The 19197-nt window shown below is 40.4% G+C and overlaps 1 protein-coding gene across 4 annotated transcripts in view; it reads left to right on the top strand.

Moving 5' to 3' along the window:
* The window catches only part of LOC147016127 (VPS10 domain-containing receptor SorCS3-like), a 999683-nt gene that overhangs the window by 942254 nt on the left and 38232 nt on the right, over positions 1-19197 (top strand). For all 4 annotated transcript variants that reach the window (XR_015050022.1, XM_085848866.1, XM_085848865.1 and 1 more), the window contains one exon: positions 2821-2955. Coding sequence is in view for 3 of the 4 variants with exons in the window: in XM_085848866.1 (XP_085704992.1) it covers positions 2821-2955 (135 nt within the window). In the remaining variant the exon portion in view is untranslated. The remainder of the gene's footprint in view (positions 1-2820; positions 2956-19197) is intronic.

The following is a 19197-nucleotide window of genomic DNA, read 5'->3' as shown; positions in this document are numbered from 1 at the left end:
CGCAGGGTGCTCAATGTGTGCCAGCAACCCCCTTCTTGTAAAACTACCAAAATAGAGAATTGCTGCTCACCTTCACTCTTTCATTTCTCATTTTTCCTGCCTTTGGAACAAACTCCCACACTCTCTTCACTCCCACTCTCCCCTCCAGGTCTTCAAAACAGCTGTTCATCAACACCTCTTATCTTCCCCCATCCAAAACCGCAATCTTTTCTACCCCCCGCTAATCCACCCCAAGCCGACCTCCTTCAAATTCCCTGCTTTCCTTCCTGAAAGTCCCTGTGGTGTCCATCTTGTTTACCCTGTGTACACCGCCCCATCCCTCTCCCTTCCACAGACGTCCTCATGTCTCTGTTCCCCACTTTTTTTCCTTCCCTCTCCCACCCCTCTTGTCTCCTGCTCCCCTTGTGTGTTTCTGTGTGTTTTGATCTCATACGAGCCTCGATAGTGTATACCAAAAAAAAATACAAATCAAATCGTCGTCCTGAACAAATCTGTTCTTGATCCAGCGTGTCCTACTTGATTTCAAGCGATCGTGATGAAGCGGAGCAATTAGTACACCTTCTTGGATCATCTGGTTGGGGTGCATTCCATTTGCCTGGTACATGATTTGGCCAAGCAGATTTTGAAAATTTCTCAATGCCACCATTTTGAATATAGCCCAAATCTATTGCTTTTAAGATGACATCCACAATTATCTTCAGTAGATGGAGTCAAGCCACCAATAATGTTTAATCTCTTAATGTGCTTTTCATTGAGATGATACAAAGTGATGTTTGGGTGAGCATGTGGAGGAGAGAGGGGGTATGGGTGGAGAGGTGACTCTACCCAGCTTGACCAGTCGAGGGAGAGTCAACTTGTCAACCCCAGTTTTTGTTCTTTTGTCTGACATAAGGACTGGATATTTTACTGTAATCAAAATCTGTAGAGATATGCACAAAAAAAAAATCCCAGAAGGTTTGATGATCTTGTATGCTGCCATGTTGCATTTTCCAACATTGTTTACGACCAATGATGCGCTTGCACACTTGGAAAATAAAACTAACACAATATTATATTTTGAAGCTTTTGTGATAAATTTCTGAGAAACAAGGATATGTTCAAATTTCTTATGTTTCACATTCTGTGCTCACGAAAAATGACCACGCGTGCGCACAGAGTAAGATTTTTAGGTGCTTCCGTATCGAGAAATGAATGTTATACAGTATATGTATGTGAAATTTCATGCTTTTATCACCAAATGTACAATTGTTTTGCAATTCCTCCTGATGAAAAGCTGCCTCATGGTTCTGCTGTTGTGGTACTCTTAACTGTTTCATGAACTTGGGAATGTCTTTTAGCCTTATCAAGATATCCTTGCCAGCATGTTTGGTGCTATTTCACCTCTTTGGCTTTTATGTCGATTCTTCCCGTCTTATTATGCACCTTCAGCAGCACAGCGACTTCAGCAGCACGCCCTTTCATCCCCTTGGGTTTCACAACTGCCTAGGCTTTGCCGTTTCCCTTTACTTAAGGACTTTGAGATATTTCCACAGAATGTGCATTCAACTTGAAATATTCCGGTGGAAGTACTGGGATGACTTGTGTCAGATCATGATAAATACTGTTTTTGTAAGTCACTTTCCTCTACACTTGTTCTGATTACTGTAAAATCTTTATAACACTCCTTGTGATATCCAATGGAGTCATCATATGTAAGTACTTGGATACCTTGGTTTGACTTCTTCCAAGTGCATACACAGATTTGATCTTGTCCCAAGCATCATCAAATGCCTTTGGTTTGTCACGCAGTGCCTGCTTACTATCTCGGTGTGGAATGCAGATGCGGTCTTTGTTTTTCTTGATGTTCATGGTAACTGCCCAGGCTAAGTTACAATCTGGAAAAAGAAAGAAAAAAAAACTTCTTTTTTGTTGTGAAAATTAGTGTCCAAGAATAATTTTTTGCGAAACAGCCAGATTCATATTCCTGAGACATTTTTACCTTATCAACAACCCTCAAACCTTTTGAGAGATAGAAGTCAAATAAAAGTTTGTCAGCTGTTGGATTAAGACAAAGAGAATAAAAATGAGACAAATTCGAAGGCCATTTGAATCCACCAAGTCTGTGCCTTCTCCACACCTCAGCACTCCAACATATTCTCCAGGTAGTGAATATGAAAGTGCTAATCCCAAGTAGAAGTCCTGAGAGATATGGGCGTGGATTTATTCATGACCAGTTATCCACATTTATTTTTGACCAGTTTGTATGTAGGTTGACTGGTGCTGATATTAATGTGCGTGTTACCTTGTTACACGTAAAAACAAAATTAGCTAAAACATCTACATTTAAACGGTGAACATGGTGCTTCACAACTTTGGCGTTTCATCAATGAGTATGCCGTCACTTTGATGGGACGTTAAGCCGAGGTCCTGACAACTAAGCATTTGCTGTTTGACGTCATAATATCTCATTGTATAGTTTACAATAGTCAGCAATTGTGTGTCAGCATCCAGCCCAAAATTCAAATTCCTGCCCAAACCAACTGTGAAGGAAACTGTGATGGAGTGGTGACTTGTCCATGGCTGCTTTTCAGCCAGCAACGTTGTTCACATTTTGTGAGTGTGAGTTTGAGTAAACTATGGAGAGTAGAACCTACAATGACCTTGAAATTTGACGTAGCCAGGTATTTATTATTTGCTTTTCAAATGGAAACTCATTTACCTCTTTCGGTCTTTTTTTGGTCTTACCATAAGAAATGTTATTGAATGTGAGCAATTGTTGCTGCTGCGCAAATTTATCACACAAACTTCTTCATTGACTGCTTGCTCATGGTGACTGTGCAGGCCGTGGGGGACGTCTCCGATGGACAGGTATTGCTTGAAGTTCCTTACGCAATACCTCTGAAAGCACAACTGTTTGTCGTGCCACAGCCCAGGAAATACAGTTTCCAGCAAGAGGATGAGGCAGAGCTTGAGCAGGTGAGGCTCATGTGTCATGCATGTGCTGCAATTGTTGTATGCATACAAACAACTTTCCTCTTGAATTTATCAACCTGGTTAATGAAAGGATGGCTTTGTTGTCAAGATAATGTGATGCACCTTTAAAAATATGATGCTATCTGATGCAGTGATTCATAACACCGAACATATAATCAGGACCTACGACATTATAAAGGGGAGGGAGGGAGGTGGGCATCTTTTTCCAACAGGGCATCTTACTGCACATTTTTCGACTCATATTGGTGACCCAAATGCTTAATGTCCTGGCATTTGTTTAGAAACAGAACCCGTCCAAAGGCTGGCTTTATTTAAAGATACCTGAAGATCTTTGTTGTACACATAATTGAAAACAGAAATGGCAGGTTATATTCCTTCCAAACCATGGTGTGTTGTTCAATGCTGTGCTCGACATTTCTCCAGAAAGAGAATTATACACTTAGATTCAGCGTGGCATGGGATAACTACCCTCTTCCATCCCAAATCCCCCTTGTTCCCACTTTAATCCTCATTTCCTTCTCACACCATCCAATAATGCCTCCCATCTCCCTGTTGTCAACCCTCCCTAAACCTTTACTACTTGAGCCTAATGAACTAATGAAACGTCCACCTCACCTCCCAGCAGCTGCGAGCATTTTAATAGAAACACAAGAATGCCATTTCTATTGAATCTGATATGTGGTTATTTTCTTTCTGTTAGGCCTCTTGTCCATTTGCAAGCACTGTAAGCAAAAGGGTGTGATTAAGAACCGAAGAGTTAGGAGAATATTAGTAATGACGCCACGATGTGTCGTTTTTCAAACAATTTTGTGAAACTCAGAACAGACTGAACAACCTCTTTCTCAGTACACAATAATAATTAACTTTCATAATCTTAAGAACCTGTAAAGTGAAAACACTGATGAGAAGAAAGACTGCGGTGTTTATTTTTAGTTGTGAAAATCGAAGATTTTTCAACTATATTGGTCTGTCGATTTTGTTATTCTGTCTGTTTGTTTGTATGCCTGGTGTTGGCTTAATGGTTCAGGTGGTGAGCTTGGGATCCGAGGATCCTGAGTTTGAATCCCCCTCGGCAGTTGAATTAATACCAGGTGGGATTGACTCGGCCTGTCATCCTTCTGAGGTTGACAAAATGAGTGCCAGCATTATGGTATCCTGTGTCGGAGTGGCGACCCGTCCAGGATTGTGTCCAAGAGCCAACGAGACTGTTTAGGCAGCACCAACACTCTGCACAGAGTATGGTCCCGATGGATGGATGTTTGTTTGTCTGTTTGTCTCTCTGTTTATTGCCTACAGGCCACGATTTTAAACTTATCGTCATGAAACTTCGCCACATGGTGGAGCTTGTCCGAAGAAAGAAGCCTCTTGTTTTTGATGTCAAAAGGTCAACAACTAAGGTGGCATTTCTAAAATCTTCAATTTTTGTCCCATTGACTTTAAATTTGAATAGGATTTTCATATCAGGTCACCGAATTCAACCACCAATTATTTTGGAGGTCCACACAGGCCAAAAGGTCAACAAAGGACGAATTTCTAAAATTGTCAATTTTCATCCAATTGACGAGAAATTTGAACAGGATTTTCACATCAGGTCAATCAATTCAACTACCAATTATTTTTGAGGTCCTCATAAGGACAAAAGGTCAACATCGGCCAAATTTCTAAAATTGTCAATTTTCATCCAATTGATTAGAAATTTCAAGAGGATTTATATTTCAGGTCACTGAATTCAGCCGGTGAATTATTTTTGAGGTCAACATAGGCTGAATTTCTGAAATTGTCAATTTTCATCTGATTGACTTGTGATTTGAAGAGGAGTTGCATATTTGGTCAGTGAATTCAACCACAAATTATTTTTGAGGTCAAATTTGTTTTACGGATTTCGGAAATATCGTGCTATTTCGTCTTGTTTATTTGTTTCTGAAGGAAGTTCTGTCTGCCGTTATGACCAACAAAAAATAAAACTCTCAGAAGGAAAATGCATGGGCCGAGTCTCAGTTAATCTTACGACCAAACTGGCTTTGTGTTGTTGCTTTTATTTGCTTGCTTTTGAGATCATTGCAAATGATATCAAGTCAGAACCATTCAGACAAACTTTACACCTTGCAATAGAATGAAGAAAGTCTTACTCGTGAAGGCTAGTGCCTTTCTTCTTCGGTGGACAAGAATTACTAGATGGTGTGGATTGAATCAACAGGATGTTGACCAAGGTATGCGAACTAACTATCAAGCGAAGTATGCCAAATAACTGCTGACAAATCTCACACTCTCACTATCTCTCTGAAAAGACCGTCTGGTGAGCCCCCCAATCTATTTCCTCAACAATCCTCTTGAAGATGTTCAGTCACTCAAACTTTTGTGCCTCAATATCAGCCATGAACTTCTTCGGCAAATAACGTTTCTAAGTTAGCCTCCAAAGATGGTCACAGACTGGGCATCCTCCATCGTGCAGTCCTTCCTTGGCACACCTGAACTTTTATCGACCTCCAAGGCCTTCATCCACAGATTGATGGAGTCATGCTCTCCAATCTGGGTTGGCTTCTCTGCCTCAGATCTAGCTCTGCTTGATTTCATGAAAACCAAGGTCTTCAAGATTATTGGCATCTCCTGTGATGAAACTGAGTCTATGGGCCTATCACTTTTCCATCACAGACAGGTCAGTGGTCTCTCTGTCTTCATCCTCCTTTCTGGTCTTGCACCGTCTGCCCTCTCCGTGCTTTGTCTCCTCTGCTCCCCCCTCCTTCCCTTCCCCTCCCTCACCCCTACCCAGGTATCTGCAGGGCACATGTGGTCCACCAGCAACCCCCTTCTTGTGATTCTAACAAAATCCAGATTCACTGCTCAGCTCTGCTCATTTTTGATGAGCAACACCTTCCTCCCTCATGTTGATGTCAACACAGCCCCTCTCACAGCAGACATAACAACAAGACAACTTCACTCCAAGCAAATCCCTGTTACAGAAGAATGTTCTCAGCTACTTGGACACATGGTCCACCTAAATTGTCATCTACTTAATACGTACACCCTCCAATGCAGCACCACACACACACACACACACACACACACACACACACACACACACACACACACACACACACACACACACACACACACACACACACACACACACACACACACACACACACACACACACACACACACACACAGTAATATATATATATATATATATATATATATATATATATATATATATATATATATATATATATATATATATATACATACACGGGATAGCAGTACAACATAGCTGGTAGCAGACAACAGACCGTATACGGGGAATGACAAAAATACGCATTGTGCAAAATGCAAGTGGTACTATGGAACGCCAAGACTTCCCAAACATTGTCGGCATGTCCACTAAGTGCCACAGCAATTTCATAGGGATCGTGTGACTGCGAGCCGAGTTTTTAGTGTGCAAGCTTGGTATTTATTATAATATATTTATATATATATATATATATATATATATATATATATATTTATATATATATATATATATATTTATATATTTATATATATATATTTATATATATTTATATATATTCATATATATTTATATATATTTATATATATATATATATATATATATATATATATATACATACACACATATATTGTCAGACCCCGTTATTCATGGGGGATACGTTCCTGAAAAAATGTTGGGAATGTCAGGCAGGGTCTGCAAATGTTGGGGCACTGTTTTAAAAACTTTTTTTTAACGTGGTGTAGGTTCGTGGAAGAGCGATTACACAGAAAAAATCAGGACACAACATATCACATAACAAAAGGAACAGCAGGAAAAATGGTAAATACCAACAGCAGGGTGAAGGGAAAAAGTAGATGGAGACGGACAAACAATGGATTCAGGTGATGATGATTGGTCGGGGCAAATGCAAAGGCTGGACAGATGGATACATTAGCATAATTGTGTTTGACCAGCTTGTGATTTTTGTCAAGGTCTGAGGAGAGTGAAGAGGCTGCTGCCTGTCTGTCAGAAGGATGAGAGATGTCACAGCACAGAGTGGAGTCATCAGCAAAGAGATAAAGAGGATTTTCCAGAGTCAGTGAGATCCTTGATGAAGATTCAGAATAAGATGGGGCCAAGAACACTGCCTTGAGGAACTCCAGCCTGGACAGGGAGAGGAGATGAAAGGGTTCCATTGAGAACTACATGTTGATTCCGAGAGGGGAGGAAGTCAGTCATCCAAGAGTGAAATTATACAAGGAAATCAAACACAGGTGGAGGCCATTCAGCCCATCATGCCTGCGCGAACACCATACTAATTTATCTCCACAAAATACAAAGAAGAAAATGCAAAATATATATATGTATTTATTGATTCATTTATTTATTCATTTATTTTAAGTTTTTGGAGTTTTTGTCGTTTTTTTTCTTTTTCTTTATTTTTTTCTCTTTTTCTTTATTTTTTTCTCTTTTTCTTTATTTTTTTCTCTTTTTCTTTATTTTTTTCTCTTTTTCTTCTTCCCCTCAGAGGAGGGGGCATGGGCTTGGTTAAAAGCACACAACATCAACCTGACAAGACCCCCACCAACAGCACTCCGTACACATGCTCACAATCACCCATCAATGCTCAAACTACCTAAAAGTCCGATCAATATCCCTATACCCCTCCATCTCCATAACTTCCAGGTACCTATCTAATTCTAATTTAAACTTATCAACTTTTTCTGCTGCCACTACCTTTCCAGGAAGACCATTCCATGCATTAACTACTCTCTGAGTAAAAGTCCCCTGCCTTGCTACCATCTTAACTCTCCTCTTCTTTACTCTCAGGCTATGGCCCCTGGTCATATCACTGTCTACTCTGTTGAATAATTCATCTGCACTTATTTTATCTATACCTTTCTATATCTTAAACATCTCTATTATATCTCCTCTTAACCGCCTCCTTTCTAGTGAATAAAGTCCTGCTTCCTTCAGCCACTCCTCATAGCTGAGTCAAGCTAGGCCAGGAATCAATTTAGTAACCCTACACTGAACCATCTCTATGGCATCGATGTCCTTCCTGAGTTGTGGTGACTAAAACTGCACATAATATTCTCGATGTGGCCCTCACTAAATTCCTCTGCAATATTAACACCACCTCTTGATTTATAATTGATCCCCCTCCGAATACAACCTAAAACCCTATTTGCTGCCTGCTTACCTCCCATATCTATTCCCACCCCCAGATCCTTCTCCTGTGTGACACGCTCCAAAATTACCCCTTGCATAATGTAATCTCGATTTTCATTGTTCTTTCCCATCCCAAACACCTCACACTTGCTCAGGTTAAATTACATCTGCCAATCTTTTCCCCAATCCATACAAGTATCAATACTTTCCTGTATCTGATCACCACCCCATCTGCTATCCACCTCATGTCCAAGCTTTGTGTCATCTGTAAATTTGGAAAGCTTACTCTTTACCCCATGATCCAAATCGTTGATGTAAATAATGAACAGTAATGGTCCGAGTACTGATCCCTGAGGTACCCCGCTACATACGTCCTCCCAATAAGACATCCTCCCACTCACAGCCACTCTTTGCTTCCTACCACTAAGCCAGTTTGCAATCCAATTAGCTACCTGACCAGCCACTCCACAAGCCCTCACTTTGGCTAACAACCTCTGTTGTGGTACCTTATCAAATGCCTTCTTAAAGTCGAGATAAAAACTACTGTATGTCCACTGCCCTTCCCTCATCCACCCAATCAGACACTGCTTCATAGAACTCTAAAAGATTTGTTAAACAGGAACTACCTTTGGTAAACCCATGCTGACTACCTTTAATTCGTTTGTATTTGTTTAAATGGTTCATCATCCGGTCTTTAATAAATGTCTCCAACACCTTCCCCACAACTGAAGTCAAACTAACAGGTCTATCGTTTCCCAATTCTTCTCTGGAAATAGTTGGCCTTGGATTCCATGGGCAGAAAGTTTGGAGAGCAAGGCAGGATGCCAGATTGTATAAAAAGCTCGAGATATGTTCAGAGAGATGACCCTGATCTCATGTCTGATATTGAGGGCCTCCACCATTTTTAGGAAAGTAGAAGTAGCATGTCAAAGGTAGAGTGGCCAGGTCTGAATTTGCATTGATGATCTGAGATGAGACTGTTGCAGATGAGGAATAATTTTCTGTCAACTGTGATGATGGATTCCATGACCTTGCTGATAATTGGAAGTGCAGTAAGCTAAAGGGGCTGTGGTTAAGGGGATACGTTTTTACACCTTTCTTATGTAATGCTATGATGTTGGCTGATTTCTGATTTCCCAGGTGGACCAGTGCTGAAATGTAAAAAAAAAAAAAAAAAAAAAATGAATAAACTAGAGGGGGAGCACTCGGGAGAGTGCAAAATCTCCGCCGCCAATACTGCTGGGTCACTCAAGTGAACCTTGTATCTTGTTCATTAAATATGATGTCAACAGTGCTGAGAGTTATAATTCTTTTCTCCAACATTTTTTTTTTGGGGGGGGGTTGGAAATCATTTAAAACATGTAAAAATGCAAAAAAAAATAATCGAAATTTTGTTGAAAAAGAAAGTTGCAAAAAAATTTTTTTCTCGAACAATTTTTTTTTGGGGGGGGGGGTGGAAATGACTTAAAACATGTAGAAATGCAAAAAAAAAAAAAATTCTTTTTTTTTGGGGGGGAGGGGGTAACAATTTGGGGGTGGGTTGGAAATCACTTAAAACATGTAAAAATGCAAAAAAACCTTTTTTTTCTGAAACATTTTTTTTGGGGGGGGGTTGGAAATCACTTAAAACATGTAGAAATGCAAAAAAAAAAAATTCTCCAACAATTTTTGGGGGGGGTAACAATTTTTTTGGGGTGGGGGTTGGAAATCACTTAAAACATGTAAAAATGCAAAAAAAAAAAAAATTCTCCAACAATTTTTTTTGGGGGGGTAACAATTTTTTTGGGGTGGGGGTTGGAAATCACTTAAAACATGTAAAAATGCAAAAAAAAAACTTTTTTTTCTCAAACAATTTTTTTTTGGGGGTGGGGGTTGGAAATCACTTAAAACATGTAGAAATGCAAAAAAAAAAATTGGGGGGGGGCAAGTCCAAAATTTAATGGCATGATCCTTGGACCATACCTAACCCCCCCCCCCCACCAAGTTTCGTCGAAATCCATCGAGGAGTTTTTCCGTAATACTATTCACAAACAAACAAACAAATGAATCACTCATGGAGTGAGGAAGTTGCCGAAGTTGTTTGAAAATTTATTATAACTTCATTGCAGTCACACGGATACAGCACAAGAAACAGCATTTACAGTTCAGTCAGTTGCCATCATGAACAACATTCGAATGTGGAATGTGATGTCAATAGTTTAAGTCAAAAACTCCATCATCACCTCCACCTCCTCCACATAAAAACAAGCAAAATTCTTACTGAAAACGGAAAATTGACACACCTGCATGATGGTAACGTCATAGTGGATTGGTACGATGTGGAGGGCCTTTCATTGTTAATAAAACTGGCCTGCACTGCAAAATAATACATCACGTTTGCAGAATAGTGCCATTGGCGCCTGAGCGCGATAGACGAATTTTCGGTGTCAGGCAAACTATTGAACCGGAACAGTCACAACGAAGGCCTGGATATCTCATGAAAGAGTAATATCTGAACTACATTCTCACCTAGTTTGAGCCACATATCACAAAAATTGATGAAGATACGCGCTTTCAAAAATGGCCAAATTATGACACATTTTTGCTGATGGGATCCAGAATACAAACCAGAAGTTGATCAAATTATGTCAGCTAATGGCCAATCGTATGTTTTACATTTAATTCCCTAAAAGTTTGAGCGAAAAATATAAAACTTTCGAATTTTAAGAATTTTTTTGTCATGTAAATGGGCTTTTCAATGCAAATTTCAAACATTTTGTGACGTCACAATCTGGATCCGATCCGGTTGAAACATGGCAGGGTGAAATATATTATGACCCTACATAAGCACATTAAATATCTAAGCAATTGAACAAGAAATGGCGGAGAAATGATTTTTTGAAATTTCGTCCCATGTAAATGATTGGGATTTTTTGAAACTTTGTGAATTTTTCGTGACGTCATCATTTGATCCAGGTTCACCCAGATTTATAGGTTCAGTCCTTGGGTGATTATCTTTCATGTCAAAATGTTTCGTGGACATATACACAAGGACCGCTGAGAAAATCGATGCACAGACAGACAAACACACACACAAACAAACAAACAAACAAACTCTTAACTGTACAAAGTGACAGAAGTTGTCTTCGACAACTTAACAAACAAACAACCAGAAAGGGGTGAAAACAGTAACCTCCATCCATCTTCGAAGATGGCGGAGGTAAACAAGCCATGAATACGTGAAACACAAATGTCGAAGCAGGTCACACTTTATGACCTGTGAATACACGGGGTCCGTAAATAGCGAATCCGTGAATAGCGGTGTGTGTGTGTGCGTGTGCGTGTGTGTGCGTGTGTGTGTGCGTGTGCGTGTGCGTGTGCGTGTGCGTGTGCGTGTGCGTGTGTGTGTGTGTGTGTGTGTGTGTGTGTGTGTTTTTTAAAAAGCATATTGAACATAAACAAGTGAATGCCAACAGATGGGCCAGCCAGTTTAACATTCCCTTAGAGAATGGTACTGATTTTTTTTTTTTGTATCCCTTGTTAAGGCTCGCATGAGAGCTAACACACAGCAAGGGGGGCATGAGATAAGAGGGGTAGGAGTAGGAAGGGCAAAACAGTGGGGAACACAGACATGGGGAGATCTGTGGAAGGGAGAGGGATGGGGCGGGGAACACGGGGTATACAAGATGGACATTACAGGGACTTTCAGGAAGGAAAGCAGGGAATTTGAAGGAGGTGGGTTTGGGGTGGATTGACGGGGGTAGAAAAGATCGAGGATTTGGATGGGGGATGATAAGAGGTGGTGGTGAACAGCTGTTTCGAAGACCTGGAGGGAAGAATGGGATTGAACAGAGTGAAGGAGTTTCTTCCCAAGGTGGGGAAAAAAGAGGAATGAAAGAGTGAAGGTTTGCAGTGATTCGTGAAATTGATCTACCTCTGCAAATCACCAGGAGAGTTTATATTTGGGTCAGAAATCCAACCTCGACTCGATGCCTCAAAGGTGAGTCTGCTCTATCTAACTTGTATCTTGCCACTTGAATAGGTAGATTAAGGAAGTCGGATAAATTATCCTCAATTTACTTAAATAATGCGATCTGTATTCGACACAATTTTGATGGGCCAAATTTCTCTGTTTTGTGTGTTTTTCATTGTCTCCATGTGTTTAAGTCAAGAGTTCACAGGTATGTCACAGGATCTCCACTTAAAAAGCCTGTAGTGAGCAATATTATGCCATGCCAACCACAGCTGCACAGTGCCAAATGTCATTTTACATTTCCATCACAGCATCATTATTGTCTGTTCATTACTCAGCATGGACCTTCTTGATTCATTTCATCCATATGTTTCCAAATCCAGTAAAGAATAACAAACAAGAAAAGCATCCTCCATAATGTCTTTCACTTTACTTAAAATGTGGAGAAGATGTACACTTCACGATTGTCAGTACTCAGGACAGTCAGGTGGCCACTGCTGTTGGAAGTATTGTTAAGTGGCATTAAATAATGAGATCACTGTCGCTATATACCTTATTCCACCACTGTCTTGACAGGATATGCGATAATATTATCTATGGAAGAAGTAATGAACAGTTTACATGTAATATTGTTATGTTTATGGGGTAGATGGAGGAATTTCATCGGAAAGATAGGATTGTGTATAGTAGCTTGGTCCATGGACATGTAGGAGACATCTCGATGTAAACTAAGTAGGGAAACTGTGAGCTTAAGTGTGATGTGCCACCACACAGGGGGTGGTGCTGTGTTAATTAGGTAGAGATTAAGGATAATTTCCCCCAATATGTAATTGCCCCCTGTGACCTTTTCCAATGTTTTTGCATCTCAAGACGGCGATAAAAAAGGATCACGTCCTTAAAACAACAACCGAGCTGCATGTCCAAGCAGGTCGAAAGCCCCGCCTCCAGGGGTCACGGCTGGCAAACCACGCCCCTGGAGTGGATGATTAATGGGCATGACGTTAGTAAGAGGAAGAAAAGCGCATTGCTGGACAAGAACGGGAAAGCCTCCTGTTGCATGAGGAGAGAAAAAAGTCGCACTGTTTTGTGGCGAGCGAACCTAGTATGGGATAGAATCAGTGGTCGGAACACAACCAGAGAGAAGAGACAGAAGCGAGTGAGGCAGAAGGTTCGGCGGAGACGGAAGGGTTGAGACAGGATTGGTTTTCTTGAGGAGGACACAATCGAGTAAGGGGGTCTCGCTGGCTCATTACGTCTGAATACAACAAAATACAGCAACACAATTCTCGTTTCGTGCTGTGAATTTGCTCATGTGACGGAGCAAAACGCTAGTCATCGACTGTTGGGCTGCATTGTGCAAGACGTCCCTCAAAGCCTCGTGTTGTGCCATTCTGGACGAGCGAGCCTAGCATTCTGCAGAGGAGAGGCATAAACTCCCCCAATCATGAGGAGGAACTTTCACGACAACTTGTGGGCTCTCTTGACGAAGGAGCCATCTGCATGAATTACCCCCTCTACGCTTCCCACAACGAGAGCTGCTTGGTGCCATTTTGGGTGCAGTTAGTTTCACACCGTGCAGGACGATGTGGCTCGACCCCAAAGTTCATAAAATATCATATCTGGACCCGAAGCTAAGTGCCAAAATAAATGAGGGATTTTACTTTGGCTTTATCTTTCTCCCTTGTCCGTTTTTGTGTCTGAGTACGGAGGCACCTCAAATAGGAATTTAGATTTAAGTGATTTATTTCTTGATTTATTTCCATTATAACTTTGATTTTCTGTTTATTAAATCATTATTTATTTAATTTGCTGGTGTCCGTGTAGCTGTTGTGAGTTTGAGATAAACCCCCTTGTGCTGTGCATCCATCTGCTCCATCCTTGTTGCTGTTCTTTCCCACGCGTGCTCGTCGTAATCTCCGAGAATCTCGGCTGTAAGCCTCCAAGGGAGAACTGTTTGGCCATCCGTCCAGGTTGGGGCAAACCTTCTGGACATGACAACTGGTGTCGGAGCGGGATTCTTCGAGCCCCCCCCCCCACACCACCATGGCATCGGGGAGGGATTTTTGAAACCATCGGGACCACGACATTTGGTGCCGGAGTGAGCTAAAGCTTAAGAAAAATGAAAAAGAATTGGGAATCTAAATTGTTAACGATCGCCTCTCTCCCATTAAGGGAGAGGGAGTTATAGTAACCAAGGTATAAATTGTATTGCTAATTGGTGTCGGGGAAAGGGATGCTTGGAAATTTAAGGGAAATAAAAAAAATTTTTGAGGAGATTAAATGCGCATGGGAAATGGTGGACGTACATGTGTTCTTCAAGTGAGTATGGAGGAAGCGAGCTGCGGGGAGAGCTGAGTAAGGATAGGATAGGAACCTTCCCCATTCCTGGGCTGTCGAGTCAGAAAACGAGTGTGTGGGCTCCAAGGGAGAACTGTTTGGCCATCCGTCCAGGTTGGGGCAAACCCCCCTGGACACGACAATATGTTTGTCATAATTTTGCTGTTGTGATGCAAATGGTCAAGACTTTTAATTGGCCTTTGTTGTTTTTTCAAACAATTTCATGGGTTTTTCATAACAAGAAGTTCACCAGGCCATAGTTTTCAGAATAGTTTACAAGAATGTGACAAATTAAAAACAAATTTGAACAATTATTCCAGCATCATACTTTACTGTCATCAATTGTTTGATTCCATCCATCCATCGGGACCAGACTCTGCACAGAGCATCGGTGCTGCCAGAGCAGTCTCCTGGGCTATTGGGCACAATCCTGGACGGGTTGCCAATCCGACACAGGATACTCAAATGGCAAAATCATCCCAGCAAGCTGGTACTCATTTTGCCAACTTCAGAAAGAAGACAGGCTGAGTCAACCCCACCTGTTATTAATTCAACTCCATCCATCCATTGGGACCATACTCTGAACAGTGCATTGGTGCTACCAAAGCAGTCTCCTGGACTATTGGGCACAATCCTGGACAGGTCACCACTCCGACACAGGACACCAGCAAGCTGGTACTCATTTTGCCAACCTCAGAAGGATGACAGGCTGAGTCAACCCCACCTGGTATTAATTCAACAGCCAAGCAGGCTTTGAACTCAGGACCCTTGGATCCCAAGCCCACCACCCTAACTATTAAACCAACACCATGTATATTGGTTGATTACATTTATATAAAAGGTATTTCTCACAAAATAGGCAACATATTTCTGGATAGACAAATTTTAAAGTGGGTCTCAAGAGGCAAATGTCTTCTTGGCATTCGATTTAGAGAAGTGCCTCAGCTTGCTGTAAGGGTGCATGACATTCGTGAAGAGTTCAATGGAGTATGCCTCCCAGTTTGGACCGGACGGAGCCTCGATAAAACTTTGAAGATCATTTGCATGTCTAAAAAGAATGCTGAGACTCAGGACATTCCCTTTTACCACCGCTCTTTTATTTCAACTATATTCTGGTCCTGCAAGTATGTATACTCATTTATCCTGCATCATCAGCTCCTGCAATTATCTGTCACAATGCAGCTCCACTTGGTTGAACAAGTTTTCTGTCCAATGCACTCCTCGTTTGATGGTATCAGTTCAAGTTGACAGTTCACCTCCGGTCTTTCATCCACCTTTACGAATCTCATCCGTGTTACCATCCTCCAACTACTATCAGGTCCCTTCCTCCCTTCCATCATTAAGGTCATCAGTCATTTAGCTCATCATCACCTTCAGTGAAATGCTATTTACGACTGAACTTTTCTACTCATCCTGTATCATTCCTTCCCTAAATCAATAAATACCAACTTCTTATTTTTCAATTTGCAAGTATATATAATTAATGAGCAAATATTTTGCAATATAATTATCTCCACTGATATATATATATATATATATATATATATATATATATATATATATATATATATATATATATATATATATATATATATATATATATATATATATATATATATATCAGTGTCCTAAAAAATATATATATTTTTTTTTTTTTTAAATAACAAATTTGGCCTTTCTTGGACTATTATGAGTATCTCATTACCTTGCGTGCACAGCGTAAAGCAGGATTAAGCAATTGGTTCACTCTTTCTATCCGTCGGTCTTTTTTTTATTTTTTATTTTTTTTAATAATCGAGGAACGACTTAATTTCAATTGAATTTTATATTTTGAACACTGCAGAACATGAATCGGAATATGATTTTGAACACGAACCTGCAGCTTATCAGTATTTTGGCTCTGAATTTGGCAAATTGTACGGTCTCGTCCAGAGCGTACATGCGCACAGTGCGACAATTGCTTCAGTCTGTCTTTCTGGCAGTCAAACAAAATTGAAAATAATTCCAAGCAGGAAACTTACAGTTTTTAGGGAGACGTCTTGAAGGACACAAACAGGTACGAATATCTAATTTAACGTTATATAAGATGGTTTAAAATATGGAACATCAACGGTGGTAAAGTTCTGAATAAATGCGGGGAGGGGGGGTTCTTCAGCCTTTAATACTTTTATTTTATTTCAATTAAATTATATGTTTGAGCACTGTAGAACACAAATCCCCAGTGTAGCAGTACTTGGGCAAAATTTTAGGCTGTCTCGGTCGATCAACTTTGCCACGCATTCTCAGGGCGGAGTAACAGCGAGATTCAGACCAAATGACCAAATAACAGCGCTTAGCGATGCAACTGCAGAGCGAACTTCATCCAAAATATGTTTGTTTAGTGCATCTTTTTCTCAAAGATCGTTCCAAAATCATCAGCTTCTCTGAGGGCAGAGTACACCGAGATGCAGACAGAATGGCGGCGCCTCGCGAGACAAAAACAGAGCTACCTTTGTCCAAAATATGTTTGTTTCGTGCATCTTTTTCACGAAGAACATTCCAAAACATTCAGTTTGTCCTCTAAGAGTTGGCAGACTATTGAGCTCTGGAATCGGTTTGACCCATCGGCTTTGTGCGGTTGTCATCGCACCTGCTATTCAAAGTTCATGAACGAAGCTAATATAGGTTGTGCCCTGAAACGCAAAGCAAGAGTTGAACTTTGAGAGACGTTCTATTGTTACCCAGATTCTATCTTATTACCCTTCTTTGGAAGAGTTTCTAGCAACATTTAATTGATCTTTCTTTGCTATGCATTATTATGGTTCCGAGTCATCCATGATTTTGCTTGTACTCCATGAATGCCTCATGCTGCAGATGTGCTAACACACTTTTTGCATTTGCTTTGGATAGAGTTCATTTCATTCAACAGCATTTATTTCCTTCTTCAAATTCAATGCAGTACAATGCATGAAAACAAGTAACAGAAGATGGTGTGAGTCCTGGAAAGCAGATTCCTTGTGTTTGGCTGACACATAGCAATACAAGGACTGATTACATAATGTAGGCAATTAACCATGGTACAAAGTTGGATAGTTGTACAAAATCAATTTGTAATTTGAGGGAACACAGGAAGAATGGTTTAGAATCAGAGCAGCTGTATATTGGTTGATGAATTTTAACACACTCGAACATTTCTTAAACATACATGTGAAATTTTTCAACGTGGTGAAATGTTTTAAGCTGTCTGTCAAATCATTCCGAAGTTTTGAACCAGAGAAGCAGATGTTATGCTGGAAAGATACAGTTCTGTAATGAGAGAGATGAATATGAGACATTGATCTAGTAGTACAGCGGTGAATGTCATTAAAAAAGAGATTTTAATTGAACAAGTTGCACATGTGAAGGGTGGTGTCTGTTCACACATTTCCACATACAATATCTTGTTGATATAGTGTGAGATCATACAATTCCATTAAGTTTAAGTGACGAAATAATTGATCGGTTTGAGATCCAGGCAGCATCCCACGTATTAACTCTTTCAACCCTGGGCTCCTTGGACTTTCAGCTCCCCCACAACCCTAACCCTAACCCTAACCCTAACAGCTCGGGTAAAGCGAGGTTTGGATAGCAGCTGGTAAAATGGCCGCTATGGTTCAAAGGGTTAATTGAGTAAGCTTTTTTCTGTAAAGGGAATAAATGATTAAGATTCGACTGAAATCTTAATCATTTATTCCCAGACAAGAGTGCAGGAATATATCTCACACACACACACATACACACACACACACACACACACACACACACACACACACACACACACACACACGCAAATTATGATAAATAAGGAACTACAAGGGAGCAGTATAACAATCGGAGTACATTTTGGGGGACAACGCATTCCAGTCTTGAAATTATTCCAATACCTTTGGAAACTTTCTTTTCTGGTTCATGAATATGGAACTTCCTTTGTAAGGGTCATTCTCACATAATTGACAGATTGATGTCACATGTCTTTAAGTGGCCTCATTTTATGAAATTTCAGGCATTTTCGGCGAAGTTATGGACCATATATCTTTGCCCTGGGTAGCGTTCAAATAATCCGTCGTTTGAGATAATAAAATTACAATAAATAGGAAAAAATGAGTTTGTTCTCTCAGTCTGATGCAATTTTTGCAGTCACAATACCCACAGTACCATGTTCATGTCCCAAAAAAGCGTTAATAAATTCTCCGAATTTTATGAGAATTCATGCAGGGTTCCTTCTTAATTCAATATCTTCCGTATTAGAGTCTAAATACAGCCGTGCACTGTACAAGTTTTGCAATACAGTGGATTTTGTGCCCGTCACTCAATTTCGTCATTACCGTCACGAAAACGCCCGACCGGTGAATGTTAGAACTGTGAACCAATTAAGCGACCACGTCAAGTGATCGTGACGTGGCGTTCGGTTCTTGTACCGCAATTTTAGAATTATTTTTCAAGTTTGGGTGCAAAAACTCCTCAAAAGTTGGCAAGGTGAGTCCATATGCTTATTCAAAGTCATGACCGTACATGCCCGATTGACCATACATATGAATTTCAACAGATATTATGTATACTAACGTAGAGAATGCTTTTAAATGCTAAAGTTTTTGACAATTCACGGTGTGTCTGCTTCCCTGACTGGCCACTACGAGGCGTTGTATGTTGATTTCGTCATTACCGTAACACCATTTCCGTAACATTTTAGTTTCGTTACGGTAATGATGATTTGTGTTACGGTAATGGTTTTTGAACTTTATGTCCACGATTTCTCATC

Source organism: Eptatretus burgeri, chromosome 12 (genome assembly GCF_056783735.1).
Source record: "Eptatretus burgeri isolate ZD-2024b chromosome 12, Ebu_testis_v1, whole genome shotgun sequence".
NCBI lineage: Eukaryota > Metazoa > Chordata > Myxini > Myxiniformes > Myxinidae > Eptatretus > Eptatretus burgeri.
This window is presented reverse-complemented; position numbering and strand designations above follow the sequence as displayed.